The following is a 21345-nucleotide window of genomic DNA, read 5'->3' as shown; positions in this document are numbered from 1 at the left end:
AGCCAGGCTGCTGCCACCGAGACTGGAGCTGGACATAACTCTGCCCTTGCAGGGCACAGTGGAGAAGGAAGTGAGTGGGGCCTCTCCAGAGCTGGCTGGGGACCCTCACACCAATATGTCCCCATGCCAGGCACCCTCTGGGCTTAAGAGTTTGGGGATCATCTATGTCACCGGAATTGTGATCTAGCCAGTGCCTCACCATGCACCTGTGAGGAAGCATTCATCATCCCTGGGATCCTTCAGCATACGTGGGAGCCCTGGGGTGGGATGTGCACCTCAGTTTACATAATCTGTGTGTTTTAAATTTCTCAGCTAGAAAAAAATCAAGTATTTATCTTGCCTTTTCTTTCTTTTTTTTTTTTTCTTTTTGAGACGAAGTCTTGCTCTGTCGTCCAGGCTGGAGTGCAATGGCGCGATCTCTGATCACCGCAACCTCCGCCTTCCCGGGTTCATGCCATTCTCCTGCCTCAGCCTCCCAAGTAGCCGGGATTACAGGCAGGTGCCATCTTGCCTTTTCTATACAAACTGTACCAGTAGGTTACCAGATGGTTGATGAAGGGAAGGTTCCCCTTACACAAGGACTCTGGCTAACAGCAAGCCAGCATGGCAGAATTAGAACAGCATTACTCTGCAATCCCTAATGAGTGTGTGGATTCCAGTGAGATCACCATGGTTGCTAATAACACAGTAAGATCAGACTTACATACCTCCTGATGGAAGTACATAACACCACCTATGGAGGAGAAATGCCAAAAACAAAGCTAAAAGACTCAACCCTGATCACGACTCTTACTCTGCCTCCAGCCAGGAAACACAGGTGAGAGGAGGGGCCCATGAAATGACCTCCATAGGGATGCAATCAATAAATCCAGATGGTGAGAAATGCTGTAGGAGAAATGACCGTGTTTCTCCACCAAAAAACTTACAAGGAAAATGAGAGAGAGGTGGAGGGGGAATCTACACATTAAAAGAGATTTATTTTTTATTTTAGAGACGGAGTTTCGCTCTTGTTGTCCAGGCTGGAGTGCAATGGCGGGATCCTGGCTCACCACAACCTCTGCCTCCTGGGTTCAAGTGATTCTCCTGCCTCAGCCTCCTGAGTAGCTGGGATTACAGGCATACACCACCACGCCTGTTTAATTTTATATTTTTAGTAGAGAAGGGGTTTCTCCACATTGGTCAGGCTGGTCTCGAACTCCTGACCTCAGGTGATCTGCCCACCTCGGCCTCCCAAAGTGCTGGGATTACAGGCGTGAGCCACCGCACCCGGCCTAAAAGAGATTTATTAGGGAATATACTGATACCAGCAATGTACATCACTTATTTGGATCCTGATCCAAACACACTGGGGAAATTTAGACACTGACAATATCTGACAATATTAAAGGGTCATTGTTAATTTGGTTAGGTGTGATAATGGTATTGTGGTTGTACATTCAAAAAAAGTTTCAATGTAACATCTGGGATTTGCTTCAAAAAAATCCGGGGCATGGAGAGGGAGGTACATGGGCAGGGCACATAGGAAGCAAGCCTGGCCACATGCTGACTGCCAGGGAAGCCGGGTTCATGGGGACATGGGAATTTACACTATTACCCATAGTAAAAAGTTAAAAAAAAATTAACCTCCTGCTTAAAAAGTATCCAAAACATTGTTACGAGTGGTTGCCTTTGGAGAGAGAAACCAGACGGCTGGGAAATGGGGAGGGGGAGATTTACTCTTCACTGTTTTCTGTTTTGTACTGCTTGGATTTGGATTTTATACCATGGTTCTATATTAACCATTCAAGAATATAAACTCATTTTAAAAAAAACCATCCAGTTTAAATAAAAAAACTTCAAAGTGAGCTCTTGATCATACTTTTCATCCAAGAACTGTCTTTATTTCTGTTTGTTTCCCAAAGATCAGGCTAGGTAAAACAAATTAATTCCATCTCATTATTTGAAGAGAGGGAGGTGTATGCAGATGGAGGGGAACTGACCTCTTGTGTGTGTGTGTGTGTGTGACCTGTGAGGGAGCTGGGGCTATAGAGATGGTAGGCTAAGGAGTTAAACCCTTAGAGCCACCAGACAATGTCACTTGAAAACACAAGGTATGAAATATAAATAACAGTCAGCTACTTTCCTTCAATCCATTTCTAAGCAGTTGTGTGATCGATCAATTTATAAATCGATTGGCTGACTAATTCACCTTCTCTGCTGCCGCTGCCACCGCCTATGGCCGGGGTGGGGTCAGCCCAACTTCTGGCTGGCAGTAGGGGAGGGATTGGTGGCCTCTGTGGTGGGGGAGCAGGGTCACTGCAGCTCCTTGAGCAGCTGGAGCACGTTGGTCGTGTAGGGGTTCTGCTGCCCACTGGCCCCGTGCAGCTGCACGGGGTGGAGGCTGGGGTGGGGAGGTGTGAGCTGCACAGGGCAGTAAAGCTCGTTCAGGAGGAACCAGGTGGAGTCTGGGTCCACCTTCATCAAGTGGAGGAAGACGCTGTGGAGAGATGGAAAGGAGTGAGTAGAGGGTACAGGGAGGGAAGGTGGGGAATGCTACAGCCCCAACCAGGAGGCTGTTTACCGGGCTATTTGAGAAGAAACTGATAACAATATCAAGTCACTTCAAATAGTAGAAAAAACCCACTTGAGTTCCTAAGACAGGACTGGTAGGATGGTCCCAAAGCCCGACAGAAATACAGGTTAACAGTTTCATATCCACTGACATACAGAAACCAGTAATTAGTCTGAGCAGAACAATATCGACAGCGAACAAGCTCTTGGCAAAGAAAGAGGTTGAGTTCCAGAGTAGAAAGCTCAGGAGTTTTCACAAAGAAGAAAAATGACAGAGTGTACCCTTTCTTAAAGGCTTTGCTCAGCTCACAGGCCCAGCCCAGGGTTGGGGGCAGGCCCAGGGCGGGGCTCCCTGTCCTGCTCGGGGGCCCTGAGCAAGCCTTAATATTATGGTTCTCCAGCACGGTGCTGAACTCAGCAGTTGAACCCTTCCTGGCTGAGAGCCATGGATACTTGGTGGTATGAACAGACACTTAAGGCTCCCGTGTGAGGAGCCCGTTTCCCCACGGGGATCAGATCCACAGAATATGCCACCTTTGGCAGGCTGTCAAAGGGTTCCTTTATTCTCCTGGGGCAGGACTGGCTGCTTGAACCCAGAAGGTGAAGGTTGTAGTGAGCCGAGATCGCGCCATTGCACTCCAGCCTGGGCAACAGGGTTTTACCATGTTGGCCAGGCTGGTCTTGAACTCCTGACCTCAGGTGATCAACCCTCCTCGGCCTCCCAAAGTATAGGATTACAGGCGTGAGCACCGGGCCCGGCCTACTGAATTTTTTCCTGGCCTGTTCTGTGCCCAAACAATTTAGTTTTCTTTGCTTAGGATAATCTTGTGTTTATAACCTCCACAGCGGTTGTTGGAGAAGTGATTAGAATATTCTAATTCATCGTTTCCACTTCACCGCAGAAAGGAGATGAGGCCTGCGTGGGAGACAATTTTTGTTTAAAAATAAAAATATCTTTGATAATTAGAGTGGCAAGGGAAATTATGAAAAAATGCACCAAAAGCGGGGAGCAGATTTCTATTTACACGTGACACAGTTGACAGTTTTCCCTGGTGCCAAAGACTGTTAGAATGCAAATGGTTTCATTTGATTTTTTTTTTTCCCCTTTCAAGAGCTGGAACAATTTCTCAAGCTACAGCATGGTGCTCTCCCAGCTTCAAGAAATATTTTTATCTGGGCAACACCCAGCAAAGCGGTGCCACAGCCCAGTTCAATCATAGCTGCGCTCTGACTTACACAGCATGAAAATGCTGCAATGTTCATTTTCTGAGCTCTTTTTAACATGCTAAATATGAATGTTGTACTCATTGGCAGGAAAGGAAAAGAAAATAAGCCACTCTTTTTGCCCTGCAAGATATCCACATAAAATATTAACAGAAAAGCAAAGGAAAAACATGTGCAAAGTTCACCTTCTTTTATTAGGCAAGAGCCAAACTCTTGGAAGGGCTGTTTTGGGTCTCATTTCTTTGCTCTTAAAGGGGCAGATGCCCCAGAACAGCAGGAATGCATGTTCCTTCTCCCACTTCTGTGGCTTGGAGCAAGTTATTTTGCCTCATGAACCTGTTTCCTCTTTCTCCAAAGATGATCACACCTGGCCCACTCTCCTCACAGCTTTGTTCTGAGGCTCTGAGGAGAGGAGGTGCAGGACAACACTTTGAAGTATATGATGAAAACAGTATTCCTTCTTTTCTTCCAGAAAGAGAGAGAGAGAGACAGACAGTCTGAGGCATAATTATCACTACCAATCTTAGCAGCACTGCCATGCCATGGATAATTTTCAGATACCCTGAAAAGGGCAAAACATTTGTCTTTTGTTTCACTCATAATTTTCTCCATACTGACTTGGTGGGGGTGTCCCAGTTCTCAGCCAATGGTGTTCTAATTTCGCCCATTATTTTCAGGACGAAACAAATGCAATATACTTGGTCCTCTGCATGCCTGAGGTGGGGAGCAAATGCCGTGCCATGCAACCAGATGGCTGGCAGGCGTAGCTGTGCTCTCACTCCCTGAGAGGCACACGGCCTGCTGAACTCTAAACGCGACAAGTTCCGAATGGCACCCTTGTTGGCTTTAAGCCCCTGGGAGCTGAGCCTGAGGCCCAGGAGGTCTGATCTGAGTGCTTAGCGCCAGGCTTTGTTCCAAACTCTGGTGTCACTTTGTCCTGGGGCCAGTTCCTGCCCAGCCTTAGCTGGGAAGAGGGACCCCCAGAGAGTGAACAGCTGAAAGCCAAAGTTGTTGAAAACTCCTTTTGCATAAGCCAATGCCAGAAGACAAAGACAGGACCTCTGCTTTGAAGTGACTGGGGTAACTGCCTGGAAAATGTTCCCAATACATCTTGCGATGCACAGGGATGGCTGTTGAACACGCCAAATGGCCAGTTCCATCTTTTTTCAAACCCAAAGAGAAACACTTTTTAAAAAATATATGTACACCATTTAACTCCTGAACAAAAATTTCTTTCTCCTCCCCCCAGGCCCAAATCAGTGGCTCCAGAGAGCACAGTTATCAAGAGATTATCTGGTCCCCAGAGTATTGGGAGGCACTCAGCTGTGCCACATGCCTCCGAGTGTCCTGAGGCGAGTGATTATCTCTCAATAACCTGTAGGGCCGTGTAGCTTAAATGATAACTTGACTTTAAAAAATTTAGAACTCGCTGTTAGACAGTTTCTAAGCAACCTGTTTCCATGGCAAAGAAGCCTGGTGTTTATACTGATTTTTCACTTAAAATGCGGTTTTATTGAATTTCACTCCATGCAGGCAGCCATTTGCCTGCACTTCAGCCCTATCTACAACTGACGGCTATCAGTAAGTACCTAATAAACTCCAGATGCCAAACCAGAAGCGGCTCCTTCCTTCGTGATCAATATGGGGGTGCTTCTAGTGAGCAAGCTGGGGGTGAGGAGGTGGGAATGAGGAGGGAGGAAACATGCTCCCGGAATCTGGTCAGCTGGGTTTAAGTCTTATCTCTTCGTGGTTCATCAAACATTTACTAGAGCCTGGTCCAGCCCAGGCACTAATTGAGGTGCTTGAGGCACAAAGAGAGAGGGACAAAAAGGGCTCTGCCCTCAGGGCTCCCTGTCTGCTGGGGTAGACTAAGGGATCACAGAGGCCCATGGCACACCGTGGCAAGGGCCATCCTAGACGTGATGTGCAGGTGGCACCAGGCATGGCTTCCTGAGGAGAGGCACGGCAAGTTGCTTCTCTGTAAAGAGCAAGTGGACCAGACCAGTTCTAAGATCCCTGGTAGCTCCAACAGACCACGAGTTTTCAATCATGGGCACTGGATCATTACCCACCCTCAGCCTCCCAATATGGCAAAACCAAAAAGAACCCCCTCTGCTCTGCTGCAGGAGCGAATATTACAGAGTATGTTCTCACCATCTCTGTCTAGACAACATCTGCTCAAAGGGAGATCTAGAAAACCGCCAGCCAATGAAGGCCCAGTAAAGCTAAATAAACTGTAACTGAAATGCGGGGCTTCCAGCTCTCCTGGGTGACAGGCTATTCTTCCTCTGTCAATTACTTGCTTGAGGGATCTGCTGTTCTCCGTCTCTTTCTGGATTTATAAAATGCTCTCATGAGCCATCAGGGTAAATGCCAGTGGTAAAGAACATGTGGCTTTGTGATCTGTTTGTTTGCTTACTTATTTGGAGCTTCTAAAGAAGTTACTCAGAAATGTCTCCTTAGGAATACGATACAGGCTCTCTCTATGTGGGCATGGTTAAATGCAGTGGGAAAGTAAGCTCACTTGTGGGAAAGCAGGCATACCCACTAAGTTATTTTGGTGTTCCCGTTGTTCCCTCTCTGGCAGCACAGCCTCCACACTCTCCTCCACTCTGTCCATCTCTTCTCCCACCACTCTGTGCATGCTGATGCTGCAAAGGAGGCTGTGTGTTTCCTTTTAAACAAATGGATGCTCAGGGTGTCGATGCGTCCTAGCCAGCAAGCAGTGGGGTTATGTTTCTATACTTGGTAATTTACTCTAATGGGTCTTGGTTCATTGGCTAACCAGTATTTCAAGCCTGTCCTTTCTTGCTATTCAATTTAGCTATCTTCCCCTGCACGGAGGTCATTTTTTGTTTCTAAATGTTGGAAATGGAGGATTATGACTTGAAGCAACGATTTACTCTCCAGATAAATACTACCAATTACCTTTGCAGCTATACATGCTCGTTAGACTTAACTATGTTTACCTGTTCAAAACCATTCATCTATCGATCTAACGCCAACATGCATACTCACACAGAGACCCATATCAAAAATATTTAAATGCAACAAGAGCAGGACTTAAAACCATAAACACCAGTAGAAGCAAATGCTGCTGACCATACCCCTGAAGTGCCACAGGATAAAGTATCATAAATGCAGAGAAATAATTCCACTGCTTTGTGCATATTTAAAAGGATATGGCGCTGAGAGGTCCAATCTGTTATAGACAATTCAAAAATAAGCCAGAATCTAGGAGGGTTTAAATCCCACTGGGGCGAGATTTAAAAGCAGCCCTTTCCATCTGGCCAGTTCTCCTGCCTCCAGGAACCCTGCAAGCCTAGATCCCACGACAGTGTGTTGGGCACAGATTTCAAAGTGGCATTCTGTGCGGAGCACTATGAGGGCTGACTCGGACCTTTCCCCCAGCTGGCTGCACTCTCGGGCCACATTGTTTCCTGCCCCTCCCTGGAAGGTATGTACCCTTGAAGATAAAGACATCTTCATAGCAGCCTAGGTAGGCTTGCCCACCTCCTGCCTGAACTGTTTTCCTGTAACCTGTGCTTTGGCACTAAGCCAGCAGCCTCCACTCACGGATGCCTTCAGAAACAGCTCTAGGAAATGTACTTCTGTATTTACTGCAAGGACATTGAGGATATTAGTCACAACAGTACCCAGTGTTCTTTTAAGATGACCCACAGAGAAATTTTCCTCAAGCCTCAGTAATAAGGAAAGCCATGCTTCTTTCTGAAAAGCTTTCTTTCCTTTTCTTTTTAAAAACTCTTATTCAGGTACTTCCTGTACCATTTTCCTCTTTGCTGTCTGTCAGGAAGCACAGAGCCAGTCTGAAAGCTCCTCTCTAGCAAGGGTGCAGGGCTCTAACTGTATTGCCTATATCAACCTCAACTTGGTCTCATCTTGTTTTTGCTGTTATTTTTCCGTTTAAAAAATTTCTTCACTTCCTTCCTTTTTCCTTTGTTACAAACAATTTATAAGATGCTCCAAGTCATTTTTGGAATAAGAAGAAATTTAAATAATGATTAACAACTACTATTTAGTGACTTGTACTCTGTGGCAGTATTTTTTGCTACCTGACTTTGTCGTCATTGTAGTAGGTGAAATAAGCAAAGTAACATATATGCTTTTTTCGGTCTTACAGATGAGAAAAAAGAGACTTTGAGAAGTGAATTAATTTGCCCAAGTTATCTTGCTATTGAACAACAATGTGAGGTCTTGATAGTTATCTTTGAAAATCTTCAACTCTCAACACAGCACTTGGCTCATCATAAGAGACCCAATAAAAATCTTTTAAAATACATATATACAATAAGACAAATAGAGATCATCTCCTTGGCTACTTTACTCAGTACTGAGACAACATTTACTTCCACGCCTCTGAGGTGTTCAAGAGGGATGACAGAGCCTGCAGAGTGAGGAAATGACTACCCTGTGGTTGACCACAGCCTCTGACGACCAAAACCCACTTTGTGCAGGCGGTGCTGCGACCAGGCTCGATCTGTCATCGAGAGCGTTCTGCTCCCAACCTGGCACGGCATGCACTGCGCACACACACCCAACGCTTGGCTTTCCTACCGGGTAGTAAGATGGTTGACCCTGGCAGGTTATCAGTGACATGACAACACCAAGGAAGTAGGGACAGAATTGGCAGCATTGAATTTAAGTAGATTTAAGTAGCCCAGAGGTCCCTGCCTTCAGTTCTGAAACCCAGCAACCCACTTGGTTTGTAATCTGCCTGCCAGATGTCTCTTATCTTTGACACCATGAAATCAGGCCTATATATGCACAGTGAATAGCTTCAGATCTGCGTGTATTTTTAGAACAATGGGACTCAAAAAGAAAAGCAGCAATGCCTGTCAAAAGATGGATAATAGGAAAGCTAACTACTTGGGTTTGGATTTGTCAACTATTAATCAAGTGTCAAAAGAAAAAAATATTAGGTGTGTCCTCATTTCCATGCTGGGTGCAATCCAAGGGGGAACAGCTTTGCAGTCCAAGCTCAGCCAAACTGCCCACACCATTTAAGGGGATGAGCTACTAATTTCAAGCTCAGCTGTACTAATGGATCACCTCTGTGGCTCCTCATCCGTTCAAATACAATAGGCTCATGTGTGGGTAAAGAGAGGAGTTGGGGCTCTGACAGGGATGAAATGAATGAGCCTGTGCCAGTCGGTGTTCGTCCAGGGTTTGAAGGCACCAGCTGGTTCTTTGATGGGATGGGATCCTACTGCTAGAAAGAGAGCAGGGAAGTCAGTCAGTAAATGAACCTTCAAACCTGGTCCTGACTTCTGCAAACGGTGGTGGCACAATTAACATGAAAAAGATCCTTTCGAGGTGAAATCCCCAGTTCAGATTTTAGTAAAGATGAAGCAGGCTTACAACTAGAAATTCTGTGGCCAGTGTCTGTGTGTATGTGTAACATACACATCATGTATAACATATTTGGGAAATTTACATACAATGTACCCCACATAGGTGTGTACACAGATGTAAATATACCTTCAGAACACAAGCAGAGGGTAGAGGCCCCTATCTTGTTCCCTCTAATTCCAGTCCCTAGAACAGTACCTGGAGACTCCTTGAACATACTAATGTGATTCATCCACAAGGACTCTATGAGAATGGGGTTTTCATCACCCCCAGTTTACAGAGGAAGAAAATGAAATGAAGCTAAATCATTTGCTCAAGGTCACATGGCCAGTAAGATCTGAACCTCGGTTTGTCCAAAGCAAGACTGCTGCTTTTTCTCTCACACACAATGGCAAGGCAGAGGGAGCTGGAATGGCAACCTCCCCAGCGCCCCATCAGGGGTTACAGCAATAACAGCATCCAGGACTTGTGTGGCCAGAAGGTACACCAGCTGGTCACCACCTGCTGGCACCCTGCATCCCTATCTGGGCTCTGGGGTTAGCAGGTGGGGGTAGGACTGGGGGTGGAGGCCAAGCATCCTAAAAGCTTTTTCTATCATGAGACTTGTTGGGCACTGACTTCATCTTTTTCTTTTTCTTTTTCTTTTTTTTTTTTTTTTTGAAACAGGGTCTCACTCTGTTGCCCAGGCTGGAGTGCAGTGGTGTGATCGCGGCTCACTATGGCCTTAACCTTCCAAGGCTCAGGTGATCCTCCTGCCTCAGCTTCCCAAGTAGCTGGGACAACAGGTGCACACCACCATGCTTGGCTAATTTTTATATGTTCAGTAGAGACAGGGTTTCGCCATGTTGCCCAGGCTGGCCTGGAGCTCCTGAGCCCAAGTGATTCTCCCACCTCAGCTTCCCAAAGCGCTGGGATTACAAGCGTGAGCCACAGCACACGGCCTGACTTCATCTTTTCAAAAATAGGTATTGTCTAGTTTTGTTTCCTTTTAGCCCAGGGTAAAAGGCTCATTGGATGATATAAAACCTCAATGCAAAAGCCAGGGAGTCTCAGAGTCTGCTAAGAGATTGGCCCAAGGAGTATGGTTTTAATGGAGTTCAACTAGGCTAAGTACATGTATGGACTTGAAGGACAAACAGAAATTTGGGGTGTATGCTCTTTTTTCAAATTCCTTTCATGTACAGTAGGGAAAAGCTACATGGACAGAAAGACACAGAACTGTGAAGGCCCAGGGCATGCCAGGAGACATCTTGGAGACTGAGAATTTCAATCAGCAAAGTTTGCCATTGCAGTCGGCTGAGATGGGTGTGATCTGACCTGTTGTCTGTAATCCAATGCCTACCCTCAGGGACACTGTCTTATTTTTAGCTCCTGGTATGTTAAGCCCTCCTCCCACACCACAAATATGATTTGCACATTTGTTATCCATTGAAGTTACTTAACTAGAGGGACTTTGGGGGAGCTGGCTTTTTTTTTTTTTCATTGCCAGTTAACAGTGACACCTGGTGGTAACACACAGCAAGGTCACACCCTGCCCCCACCTTCCCCTGCCCCTCCCCCATGCCTCCACCAGTTGGAAGATTTATGCCCCCTCCATACAAGGCACATTTGCTAGATAAAAGCATTAAACTGGAATGGCATCTCCGTTCTTAGCATTTACAACCTTGGTTATATCAACCACCCCCTGATCAATTTCCATTTCTAGAGTTTACAGCCTGGATGTAAAAGGCTGCCACAAAGGCTATATTTAATATGACAAATTAAAAAAGCAAACACTGGTTTGGTCATTCTTTGGAGCCAGGAAAAGCAAATGGGAGCAAGGAAAAACCCAAGCATGATGCACATAAAGATGAACTCTCATGGGGCTGCTAAGTTCGCCTCCACCCCAACTCGATGAAGGCGCCCCTTGGAGGTCCTAAGCCCGCCTGCCAGAGGGGCCCACAGACATGGCTGCTCTACAGGGTTGGTGCACATCCCTCTCCTTCCAGAAGGCAGGAGGCCTCGGAGCAGCCTCCTGCCCTGAGAGGTTCCCTCACCAGCCCTCTGGCAGACAGGAGAGCCACTTCCAAAGCAAGCTGGTCACCTGCCTAGGATTGGAAACTAAGTATCTCTGGCTTTTCTGAATACTAAGCCAAGGTTCCCATTTGGGCCCTTGCAAAGAACATAGCTTTCTCTTCTCCCATGAGGGTAAGCGTGCGTAAGTGTGTCACTCCGACTGCAGTATGGAGAATATCTAGAGGGGCAGGAGTGGAAGTGGGACCGGTGGTGAGGTCTGTCATTCTGGTGGGAGATGATGGCGGCCTGGCCTGGCCTAGTGGCTTGGAGGTGTCGTTCTGAGAGAAGTCGTTTTGAGAGCAATTTTCCAAGTGAGGTAGGCGGGCTTTACTTTTGGTCATGGATGTAGGGTGTGAAGGAAAGAGAAGAATTAAGAACAAACAACGGGATGCACGGCAGAGCCATGTGCTGAGATGGAGACTCCACCTCATGCAGGGGACTTGGTTCCTCAGTACTAGTAGGTATGACTTTTCTTTTTAGACGGAGTCTCACTCTGTCACCTAGGCTGGAGTGCAGTGGTGTGGTCTTGGCTCACTGCAACATCCGCCTCCCAGGTTCAGGTGATGCTCCTGCCTCAGCTTCCCGAGTAGCTGGAATTACAGGTTCCTGCCACCATGCCTAGCTAACTTTTTGTATTTTTAGTAGGGACAGGGTTTCACCATGTTGGCCAGGCTGGTCTTGAACTCCTGACCTTGTGATCTGCCTGCCTCAGACTCCCAAAGCTCTGGGATAACAGGCATGAGCCATCCACCGCACCCAGCCGCCAGGTATGACTTTTCAATACTAAGTGGCCCACCCACCCACCCCTCTCTCCATGTGGTAATGAGGCTCACAGAGAGACCAGGTTTCCTATTGTTTCAGGCTTCTTCTCCCACTTAGAGAGCTTATTAATTTCAGAATCAAGATGCCAAATCAGCTCTTGATCAAGGACAAGACTGATTTTTTTCCCCAACTTCAAGATAAGTTTGCAAGTGACATGTGTGAAGCAATCCACCTAGCTCTTCCTCCCCCTCCCTGCCCGTCAGGAGGGAGGCCATCTGACTCAACCGCTGAACGGAATGTGCTGGAGCAAACAAAGGGAGCTGCGGTCAAGTGGTGGGGCTGCGTATTCCTCCACCTGAGGCTCCCTGAACACCAGCTCAAGATTCAGCAAGGTCCAATTCCGGGTTTAATTGCTTTCAGCAGCAAAAAAGAGAATTAGAAATGAAAAGATAATGAATTGAGAACATTAGCTTATTTGATGGTTCTAAACTTGAAGGATGGGATGGGGTGGATGTAGGAAAAGTAGAATGGAATGGGGAATGTGAAAATCAGACCTTTAACTCTTGGTTGTAATAGGCATCTAAAAGGATTTACTTCAAGATAAACTCATTATGTTCTTGAGTTGCACTTTAAATCACAGCACAATGAGCTCCAGGGGCACCGCCCAGGGAGGACTATTTTCGTCCTAAATTGATTCTGTATGGAATAAAAATGCCTGGGGACAGAAGCTGGTTAGGATGCGCCCCTGTGCTCATGAAACTATGACTGATTCTGGGACTAAGGGATGTGACGGGAAAGGGACAGGAAGAAAAAAGGAAACGGGAAATCAAGAGCAAAAAACAGCGAAGGACAATAAATCAATTCAAGAAGATATTACCATCACTCCCAGGGAGTGAAAGGTTTCTAAGGAGCAAGCTGGCTCTCCTCACTGCACAGTCAGAGCAGCCTTTCCGCCCCTCAGGGAATGAGTTGACTCCTAACTCCTACCCCACTGAAGAGGATCAGAGATGTGCCTCTAGAAGCTAGGAAGAAGCAGGGATTCTGCTGCAGGCGTGAAGCTGGTGAGGCTGAAGGAGCTGCAGGGCTCAGAGAGGCACAGAGTGCCAGGCCCAGCTTTCGCCCCAGCAGCAGACCTATCCTGGGATGGCAGTTCCAGGATGCAGGCTGCTCCCACCTGGAAGGAAAGCTTGGAGAAGAGGGGCAGAGTAGATTTTGGGTCTCATGTCTGGGGAATGCTGTTGTGCTCAGAGTTTCAGCTCTTAGTTCTAAAGTAACCAGCAACAGCTTCTTCTCCTAGAGGTGATACAGCTTTTCTCAAATAAGCATGGTCAAACTCTTAGAAATTGGAATCATCTAGTTTCAGAATCAGAAAAGGCCCTTTAAACCATTAGTCTGGCAGCTCTTAATGTTCTTTGGGTCACAGATTCCTATTAGAACCTATGAATGGTTCCTATTAGAAAAAGGCACATGTGCACCTGCCTACACACAAACAATTCTGCATGGCACTTGTGAGGGTTCACGGCACCGAAACCCATCTAAGACCTGCCGTGGAGTCGACGTATGCCGTATCAGGAACCCAGCACTTTCACTTTGCTGTTGAAGAAGCCAAAGCATGAAGAAGTGCCAGGCACCTGGTCTCCAGGCCTAGAAGCCGATTCCCCTCCAACCAGGAGGGTGCTGAGTCCTCTCTAGCACACCGTCTTTCTGCTTCTTGACCCTCTGGAATTGTTGCTGACTTTGCAGCAGAGGAAAAGGTTACTGGCAAAGAGAAACAGATCTAGTAAAAATACCATCTCTAGTGCTGGCACAGTTAAAGAAATCATCTTAACCCGGCAGGGAGAGAGAGAAAAGAGCAGAGATGCCTCAACTCTGCTTGCCATTAGCAAATCATCTGTAATTTAGAACAAACGTAAAGGGATGCGGGTGATCAGGCAGACGTACCTCCTGGCAGCCTCTTGTAATTTCACGGGCTGTTTGGCGCTGAGGTAAATCAAGCAGGCATCAGCCACTTTATTCAGGTCACCCTCACCTGCAGAAAATAAAAACAAAACAAGCATCAGCCCTCACACTTCATTTGGGACAAGCAGTGACCAACTGTGTCTGGAGAAACTGCAACAGCTAGGCAAGATGCCCTGGGCTCTCTACTCCATCCCGCCAAAGAACACATCAAGATAAATGGACAAATGAGGCCAAAATAAGACGGAAGGAGGTACACAGAGGGGAGGGGAGGGGGGCACAACTAAGCAGACGGCATGATGGCAGGGGTGGGGCATGATGGCAGGGGTGAGACAGATGCTGTGTGTGTGTTCAGGTGGAACTGCCTGGTACCCACCTAGGTCCAGTCTCTCACAGAGGGGGCCCAGGCCCTGTAAGACAGCCAGTTGCAACTTGAAGGCCAGCGTGTGCGAGTAAACTGGTCCAGCCCTGGCACTGATGGGGGCCTGGGTGACTAGGGAGCCAGCCAGCTTTGGCAGGACATCTTTGCAGAACCGGCTGCGTAGAAAGTCACCACACTTGCTTCCCAGGGTACGTAAAACCTGCAGAAACAGCCCCCAACCTGGTGAGTGAACATCGCCAAGGCAGCAAGAGAGCTAAAGAATGCTTGGTAATTCGATTTCATCTAGGTCTCTGCTTGGAAAAAAAAAAAAAAAACAACTAGAATTACTGCTGTTAATTCCTTGCCCATGGTTTGTGATTCTGACAGTTATGAATTTGAAGGTCTCTGCTCCCAAGGCATGGCTGCTTCTACCCATAAATACAGATTACATGGGGAATAATTCAAAGGAATATTGGGTTGGATGAATAATATGATTAATATCTTGATTTCCCTCCCATTTTTGTTTAAAAAAAGAGAAGAGCTTAAAGCAGTTCACATAGATCATTTCTTGAATCTTCCTAACATCCCTTGAGAAAATACGTATGCTTTTAACTCTAGCTAGCTAAGCAAACACAAACACCATGGCCCAGCTGCTGCCACTTGCAGGCATCAGGAGGTTAGTGACTGGGCCAAGGTCCCTGGGCTGAACCAAGGTCCCTGAAGTTGCAGCCGACTTGGTGTTCCTTCTGTTCAGCTGTACAATCTCTTATGCACATCACCCTCATTTTATCTTTCAGAACAGATAGTTTCTTTGCATGTCTTGTTTTAAACTTTCTCTAGCAGAACATATTGAAACGTTTTGCTCCGCTGCACAAGACTGAGTATACAGGATAATAGGAATTTCTTTAAAAACTGGTAAGCAAGGCATAACCAGCACAGTGTTTGCTGATTTTGCAGAGAACAAGGCTCTCATTTGAGGTCCCTCAGCTGAATGGCACACCTTCTATAGACCTCAGTGTCATTATCGTGTCTGCACGTGGGGAAAGCAGCCTCAGTTATTGCGTACACATCTTTATTTTTTTTCATTTTTCTATGCTTGCTGGTATTTCAGACAACCTATTAATTCTCACCAAACCCCACCCCACGGTACATCTGGATAAGATTTAGCAATACCACCTCCCTCTCCCTTAATCTCTTTTTTTCTTTTTTTGAGATGGAGTCTCACTGTCGCCCAGGCTGGAGCACAGTGGCACGATCTTGGCTCACTGCAACCTCTGAAGCCCAAGTTCAAGCAATTCTCCTGCCTCAGCCTTCTGAGTAGCTGGGATTACAGGCGCCTGCCACTGCGCCCAGCTAATTTTTGTATTTTTAGTAGAGACAGGGTTTCACCATCTTGGCCAGGCTGCTTTTGAACTCCTGACCTTGTGATCCACCTGCCTCCGCCTCCCAAAGTGCTGGGATTACAGGCGTGAGCCACCACGACCAGCCTAATCTCCCTCTTTCTTTGGCACACATACATACACACGCACATGTATCATTTTGTGCATTTTGTTTTGGGAAAAAAAATTAACAATTTTTAATATTTTAATTTGGTCTAGTATATGCTGAAGAATTTACAGAAGATCAAACTACTTTGGCCAACTGTATCTGGTGCATTACCAGCTTCATTTTGTGTCTCTACACATCTTTTCCCTCTGCCTCATCTTGCGCACCTTCTTCTAATTTATGGCAGCTTGCTGTGGTATGTATCTCTGCAGGTTGCCTTAAGGGCTTTTTAGAACAATAAAGGATATAAATAAGCTAAAATATCCATGCTAATGTAATCCAAACTAAGCCAGGGAGAATAATACCTTACATATATATAGGACTGTTAGCTTTTCAAAGCATTTCACCAAACAGTCCCATTTCATCCCTGACAACACTATGAGAAAGGTGGGCTAGGTGTTCCTAAGCCCAACACGAAAATGGGTGGTCCTGGGTTTTGGCAGCATCACTCAGCTGGGCAGAGGATGCCCACTGCTAGGACCTCAGCCCCTTCACCTTGACTCCTGTGCAGTGCAAAGAATATGGTGTGAACTCACTGCTCTGGGTTCGTATCACTTACTAGCTGTTCGATTGTGAGAAAATTCCTTAACTTCTCTGAGCTTCTTTCTTCCTCTGCCAAAAGTAAAGACAATATACCTACCTTGCAAAGTGGTTGTAAGGAGACGAACTCCTGTGTGGAGGAGTGCTGAGCTTCCTGCCTGGCCTTTTCATCTACTAGTTCATTTGCTTCAAATTCAAAAGGAGACTGTTACTTTCTTCTTTGTGCTTTTCTTATGTTTCTATACTTTCTTCACAGTATGTGACATTGCAATTGGGTGAAGAGAACCAATCCAAAAGGCCCCGGTGAGCTCTGTGCCTACTAACTCTACCCTCACAACAGACCATGGGGGATGCTGGTGCAGTACCTTGAAGGCTCTAAGCACTGCCAGGGGGGCGTCCCGTGTGAGTCGGTGCACGAGCGAGGGCCAGGCCCGATGAGCCAAGGGAAGCAGCTGGTTTTTGTGGGACTGAAGAACAACCACACACAGATCCAGCACATCCAAGACCTGAAAGAGACAAGATTTCAGCAGATGGTATAGGCTTGAAAACAGATACCTGGGATCAAGTCACCATTTCCAAAGAATAACGTTTAGAAACGTATTAATTGGATACTTGTTTTCTGAGTGCTGACTACACGCCAAGCACCAGCTAGGTACTGAGGGGACACACAGGGACAAAATACACGTTTCCTTGCCTTCGCGGGGGTTCATGGTCAGCTGGGGAAAGACCTTAATTAGATAACGCCTAAATGAAGAGATGATTAGCAATTGGGACAAGAAGGGAAGTCAAAGGTGAAATGCAAAGAAACGAGGGGAAGGATCTAAACCACAGACTGTTGGGAAGGCTTCGCTGGGGAAGGAGCTTCTAAAAGAAGACACAAAGGATGAGTAGGAGTTAGTTCTGTGAAGAGTCATGCAACTGGAAACCATGGTGAGGAAGACTCAGAGGTGGAACAGAGCTTTCATAAGAAGTGAAAGAAGGGCAGCGTGGAGCGTTACAGAGAAGAGGTAAAACGGGGCCCAACTACAAAGGGGTTTGTTAGGAATTTCTTTTATTTTGTACTAAGCGCAGTGGGGCGCCATCAAAGTATTTTAAGCAGGAAAGTGACATGATACAATTCATGTTTTAGAAAGGTCATTCTGGCTGCTGAGTGGAGAAGAGACTTGAAGGGTGACAGAGAAACAAAGAGGCCCTTTAGGATCCACATGAGGAGCAAAGTGATGTGGCCACGTGATGGCGGCAGAGGAGAGAAGTGAAAGGACTGGATATCTGTTTTGGAGATGACATAGCTTAAATTGCTGAAGGACTGGATACTGGGGAGGGGAAGTGAGGGTTTGAAAAGAGCTGCTTTGGTTCGGGGTAGCAGCTGAAGAGATGCAGATGCCACTGAATGAGATGGGGAGCACGCGGGAGGAGAAAGTTGAGCGGCTAGGGGAGACCGAGTTCTGTTACCACTACATGGAGAGGCCCAGCAGGCAGTTGAGGTACAGGCTAATCTCACCAGAAAGGGTTAGGCTACCCAACATGTAAACTGGTATTTTACCTTCCTTGTTTCCTGATCTCTTACATCTCAAACTCACTGAAAAGAGACTGCCTGCATCAGTGTCACAGGCAGCGGTCAGTACGACGGCCAGCGCAGGCTTCCCTCCCGCGTGGACGGCCAGCGCAGGCTTCCCTCCCGCGTGGACGGCCAGCGCAGGCTTCCCTCCCACGTGGACAGCCAGCGCAGGCTTTCCTCCCGCATGGACGGCCAACCTTCACAGGGTGAGGCACTCGTTAGCAAGACAGAGAGAAGCCGGCCAACACAAAGCAGTAAATCCTACTGGGTGCCTACTATGTGCTGGTCCACACTGAGACTGGAACAGAAGAGACCCTGCCGTTGAGGGGTGAATAATTAGGCAAGGGAGTAAGAGAAAGCTCAGCTGCACAGTGGGGAGCAGGGGATCAGGGGAGCAGAGTGGAAATGGCTTTGGTATCACTGACAGGCTTGGAATTTGAGCTCTGTCATTAATGGGACAAGTTACATTATATTTCATTGACTCAAAGATGCATATTTCCCCTCTGCCTGGAATGTTCTCCTTGCCCGTTTGCAGGGCTGCCTCCTTCTCAGCCTTGAGAAATGTTACCACCTCAGAGAGGCCTTCCCCGATGACGTAGGCTAAATCAGAAGGTAAGCTCTGTCTTAGTCAGCAGGGTTTTGCACCGAGTAGGTTCCCAACACGTATCTGCTGCATGGGTGAATTACTATTTTCTATCAAACAGAACCTGCTATTACCTTGACAGCCTTTCTCCAATATGTATGAGTCTGTGTATTGCCTCTCTCCCCACAAAAGACAGGGAGTTCTGTGAAGACGGGGATCGTGTCTGCATTATCCCCCTCTACACACCCTCTGCCTGACCTGCACTAGTCCTCAATAAGCATTTAGCACATGAATGAGTGTACGTGTATTATTTCAGGCTGTTTTATAATCAACAACCCTGTGAGGTAGGTACCATCATCTTCATTTTATTGATGAAGATGCTAAGGCTCAAAATGATGAATTAACTTACTCAAGGTCACATGGCTAATAAGAGGCAGAAACAGGATTTGGACTGATTCAGGTATGTAGGTCTGACTCCAACACTGATGTTCTTAATAACTATGGTATGTATACAGCTGCTACAAATCCTCTACAAAAAGGAAGGTCTTGAAGGATATACAGCAGTACGTTGAATGTCTCAGCTAGGCACCTACATTAAAGCCGTGCAGGTAAAAGGTAAGTGCTTGCTGAATGGAACAACAGATGAATGCTAAGAGCTGTCTTGGGAAGACTAAACAAACTCCACACAACACAGACCCTGAGATTTGAGATAATCTATGGATCAGGGTTTCCGAGCCCATCACCCCTGAGCAAGGCAATGTACACTCATTACTAACAGTGAGTCACTAAGGCAGTTGTGTTTCTCTCTCTCTCTTTTTTTTTTTGAGATAAAGTTTCACTCTTGTTGCTCAGGCTGGAGTGCAATGGTTTGATCTTGGCTCACCACAACCTCTGCCTCCTGGGTTCAAGCGATTCTCCTGCTTCAGCCTCCCAAGTAGCCGAGATAACAGGCATGCACCACCATGCCCGGCTAATTTTGTGTTTTTAGTAGAGATGGGGTTTCTCCATGTTGGTCAGGCTGGTCTCAAACTCCCAACTCAGGTGATCCACCCACCTCAGCTTCCGAAAGTGCTGGGATTACAGGTATGAGCCACCGCGCCTGGCCGACAGTTGTGTTTCTCACTCCTGCTTGGGGGTAGGGAGGAATGCTGTTTCCCTTTGGGTGTAAGGTCTTCTCCAGGGTGATTCTAAAAGCCCTGCCCCCACTTCTACCCCATCCCACTGCGTGCTGTTATTGCAGTCACTACTACATATTTTCAGCCCTTGCTGATGGGGGTGCTGCTTGGCAAACTGCCAGCAAGCCAGGATATATTAGGAAGTGTTCAGGTTTTCTCTAGAATGAAAACAGAGAGATAAGGGCTAGTGTCAGGCTTGGAAGAATGTTTTCATTAAAGTATTAAAACCTGCATCCTACGTAGCTGAGAAAATAATATCCTTTCCAAAGCACATGGCTTTCTTTTCCTTGGAAATTCAGTGAATCCCCAAAACTTGTGGTTTTTAATGCAGGAGACTCAGCTCCCTTTGGCATCTCAGCAGACACAGAAAGATGTAAAACTGTCACCCCACAGACAAATTCCTTTTGATGCCTTCTCTTGGCCACCAGACGTGGACCAGGAGATAAGGGGAGCTACATGCTCATCCGTGTAGCCACTGCCAACCAGGCCACACCTTAGTCCTACTACTCCGGGAATGCAGAGAAGCAGCTGCGCACTGACCTTCAGGCGGATTTGCAGATTTTTATCTGACAACAAGTGGATGCAGCGTTCCATCACGTCCATGGCTATTTGGATCTGCAACGGCAGTGGTGGCTCCACATCTGGACGGGTGTCATTCTCGTCCACTTTGGGAAGGACTGACTGTTCCTCTGGAAAAAGAGCACAACTGGGGGCAGTGTTGTATGAGTGATAAAACAGAGATACCTAAATTTCTGCTCTTTATAAATTACTCAGTCTTAGGTATTTGGTTACGGCAGCACAAATGGACTGAGACACCACCATTCAAGGGGGAATAGGTACAGAAGCCATGGTATAGCCATATAATGGCATTTTATGAGGTCCCTATTTTTTTTAGGGAAAGGGCCTTGCTCTGTTCAAGCTGGAGTACAGTGGTGTGAACACGGCTCACTGCAATCTCAAACTTATGGGGTCAAGTGATCTTCCCACCTCAGCCTCCTGAGTGGCTAGGACTACAGGTGCATGTCACCATGCCCAGCTAATTTTTAAATTTTTTTTGTAGAAATGGGGGTCTCACTATGTTGCCCAGGCTGGTCTGCAATTCCTGGGCTCAAGCAATCCCCCTGCCATGGCCTCTCAAAGTGCTGGGATTACAGGTATGAGCCACCACACCAGGCTTAGCATGGGTTTTAATGACAAGAGAAATGCTTATAAAATAATATTGTCTTAAAAAGACAAAAAGCACAACACAAAATTGCATATGCAACATGAACACTACTACATACGTTTTTGCATGGGAGGAAGTACAGCAAAATATTAAAAGTGACACGGTAATGAGATAACAGATGACTTCAATTTTTTCCCTATGCCTTTGGTCTTTTCTAAATTTCCATTAATGAATATTTAAGATAAAAACAAGATATTTGGAAGGTTGAGGCAGGCGGATCACCTGAGGTCAGCAGTTCGAGACCAGCCCAACCAACATGGCAAAACCCCATCTCTACTAAATTACAAAAATTAGCCAGGCATAGTGGCGGGCGCCTGTAATCTCAGCTACTTGGGAGGGTGAGGCAGGAGAATCGCTTGAACCCAGGAGGCAGAGGTTGCAATGAGCTGAGATCATGCCATTGCACTCCAGCCTGGGCAACAACAGCAAAACTCTGTCTCC

General features: G+C 46.7%; 1 protein-coding gene across 1 annotated transcript in view; it reads right to left on the bottom strand.

Annotated features, from left to right (window-relative positions):
* Positions 1 to 1848: 1848 nt before the first annotated feature.
* Positions 1849 to 21345, bottom strand: part of TTI1 (TELO2 interacting protein 1) — a 48491-nt gene continuing 28994 nt past the window's right edge. Inside the window, exons 4-8 of the mRNA XM_003253562.2 lie at positions 20220 to 20368; positions 16729 to 16869; positions 14294 to 14498; positions 13903 to 13990; positions 1849 to 2476 (exon numbers count right to left, since the gene is read on the bottom strand). Coding sequence (XP_003253610.2) covers positions 2293 to 2476; positions 13903 to 13990; positions 14294 to 14498; positions 16729 to 16869; positions 20220 to 20368 — 767 coding nt within the window. The 3' untranslated portion in view covers positions 1849 to 2292. The remainder of the gene's footprint in view (positions 2477 to 13902; positions 13991 to 14293; positions 14499 to 16728; positions 16870 to 20219; positions 20369 to 21345) is intronic.

Source organism: Nomascus leucogenys, chromosome 13 (assembly GCF_006542625.1).
Source record: "Nomascus leucogenys isolate Asia chromosome 13, Asia_NLE_v1, whole genome shotgun sequence".
Classification (NCBI taxonomy): Eukaryota; Metazoa; Chordata; class Mammalia; order Primates; family Hylobatidae; genus Nomascus; species Nomascus leucogenys.
The sequence above is the reverse complement of the archived record's forward strand: the minus strand, read 5'-3'. Positions and strand labels throughout refer to the sequence as shown.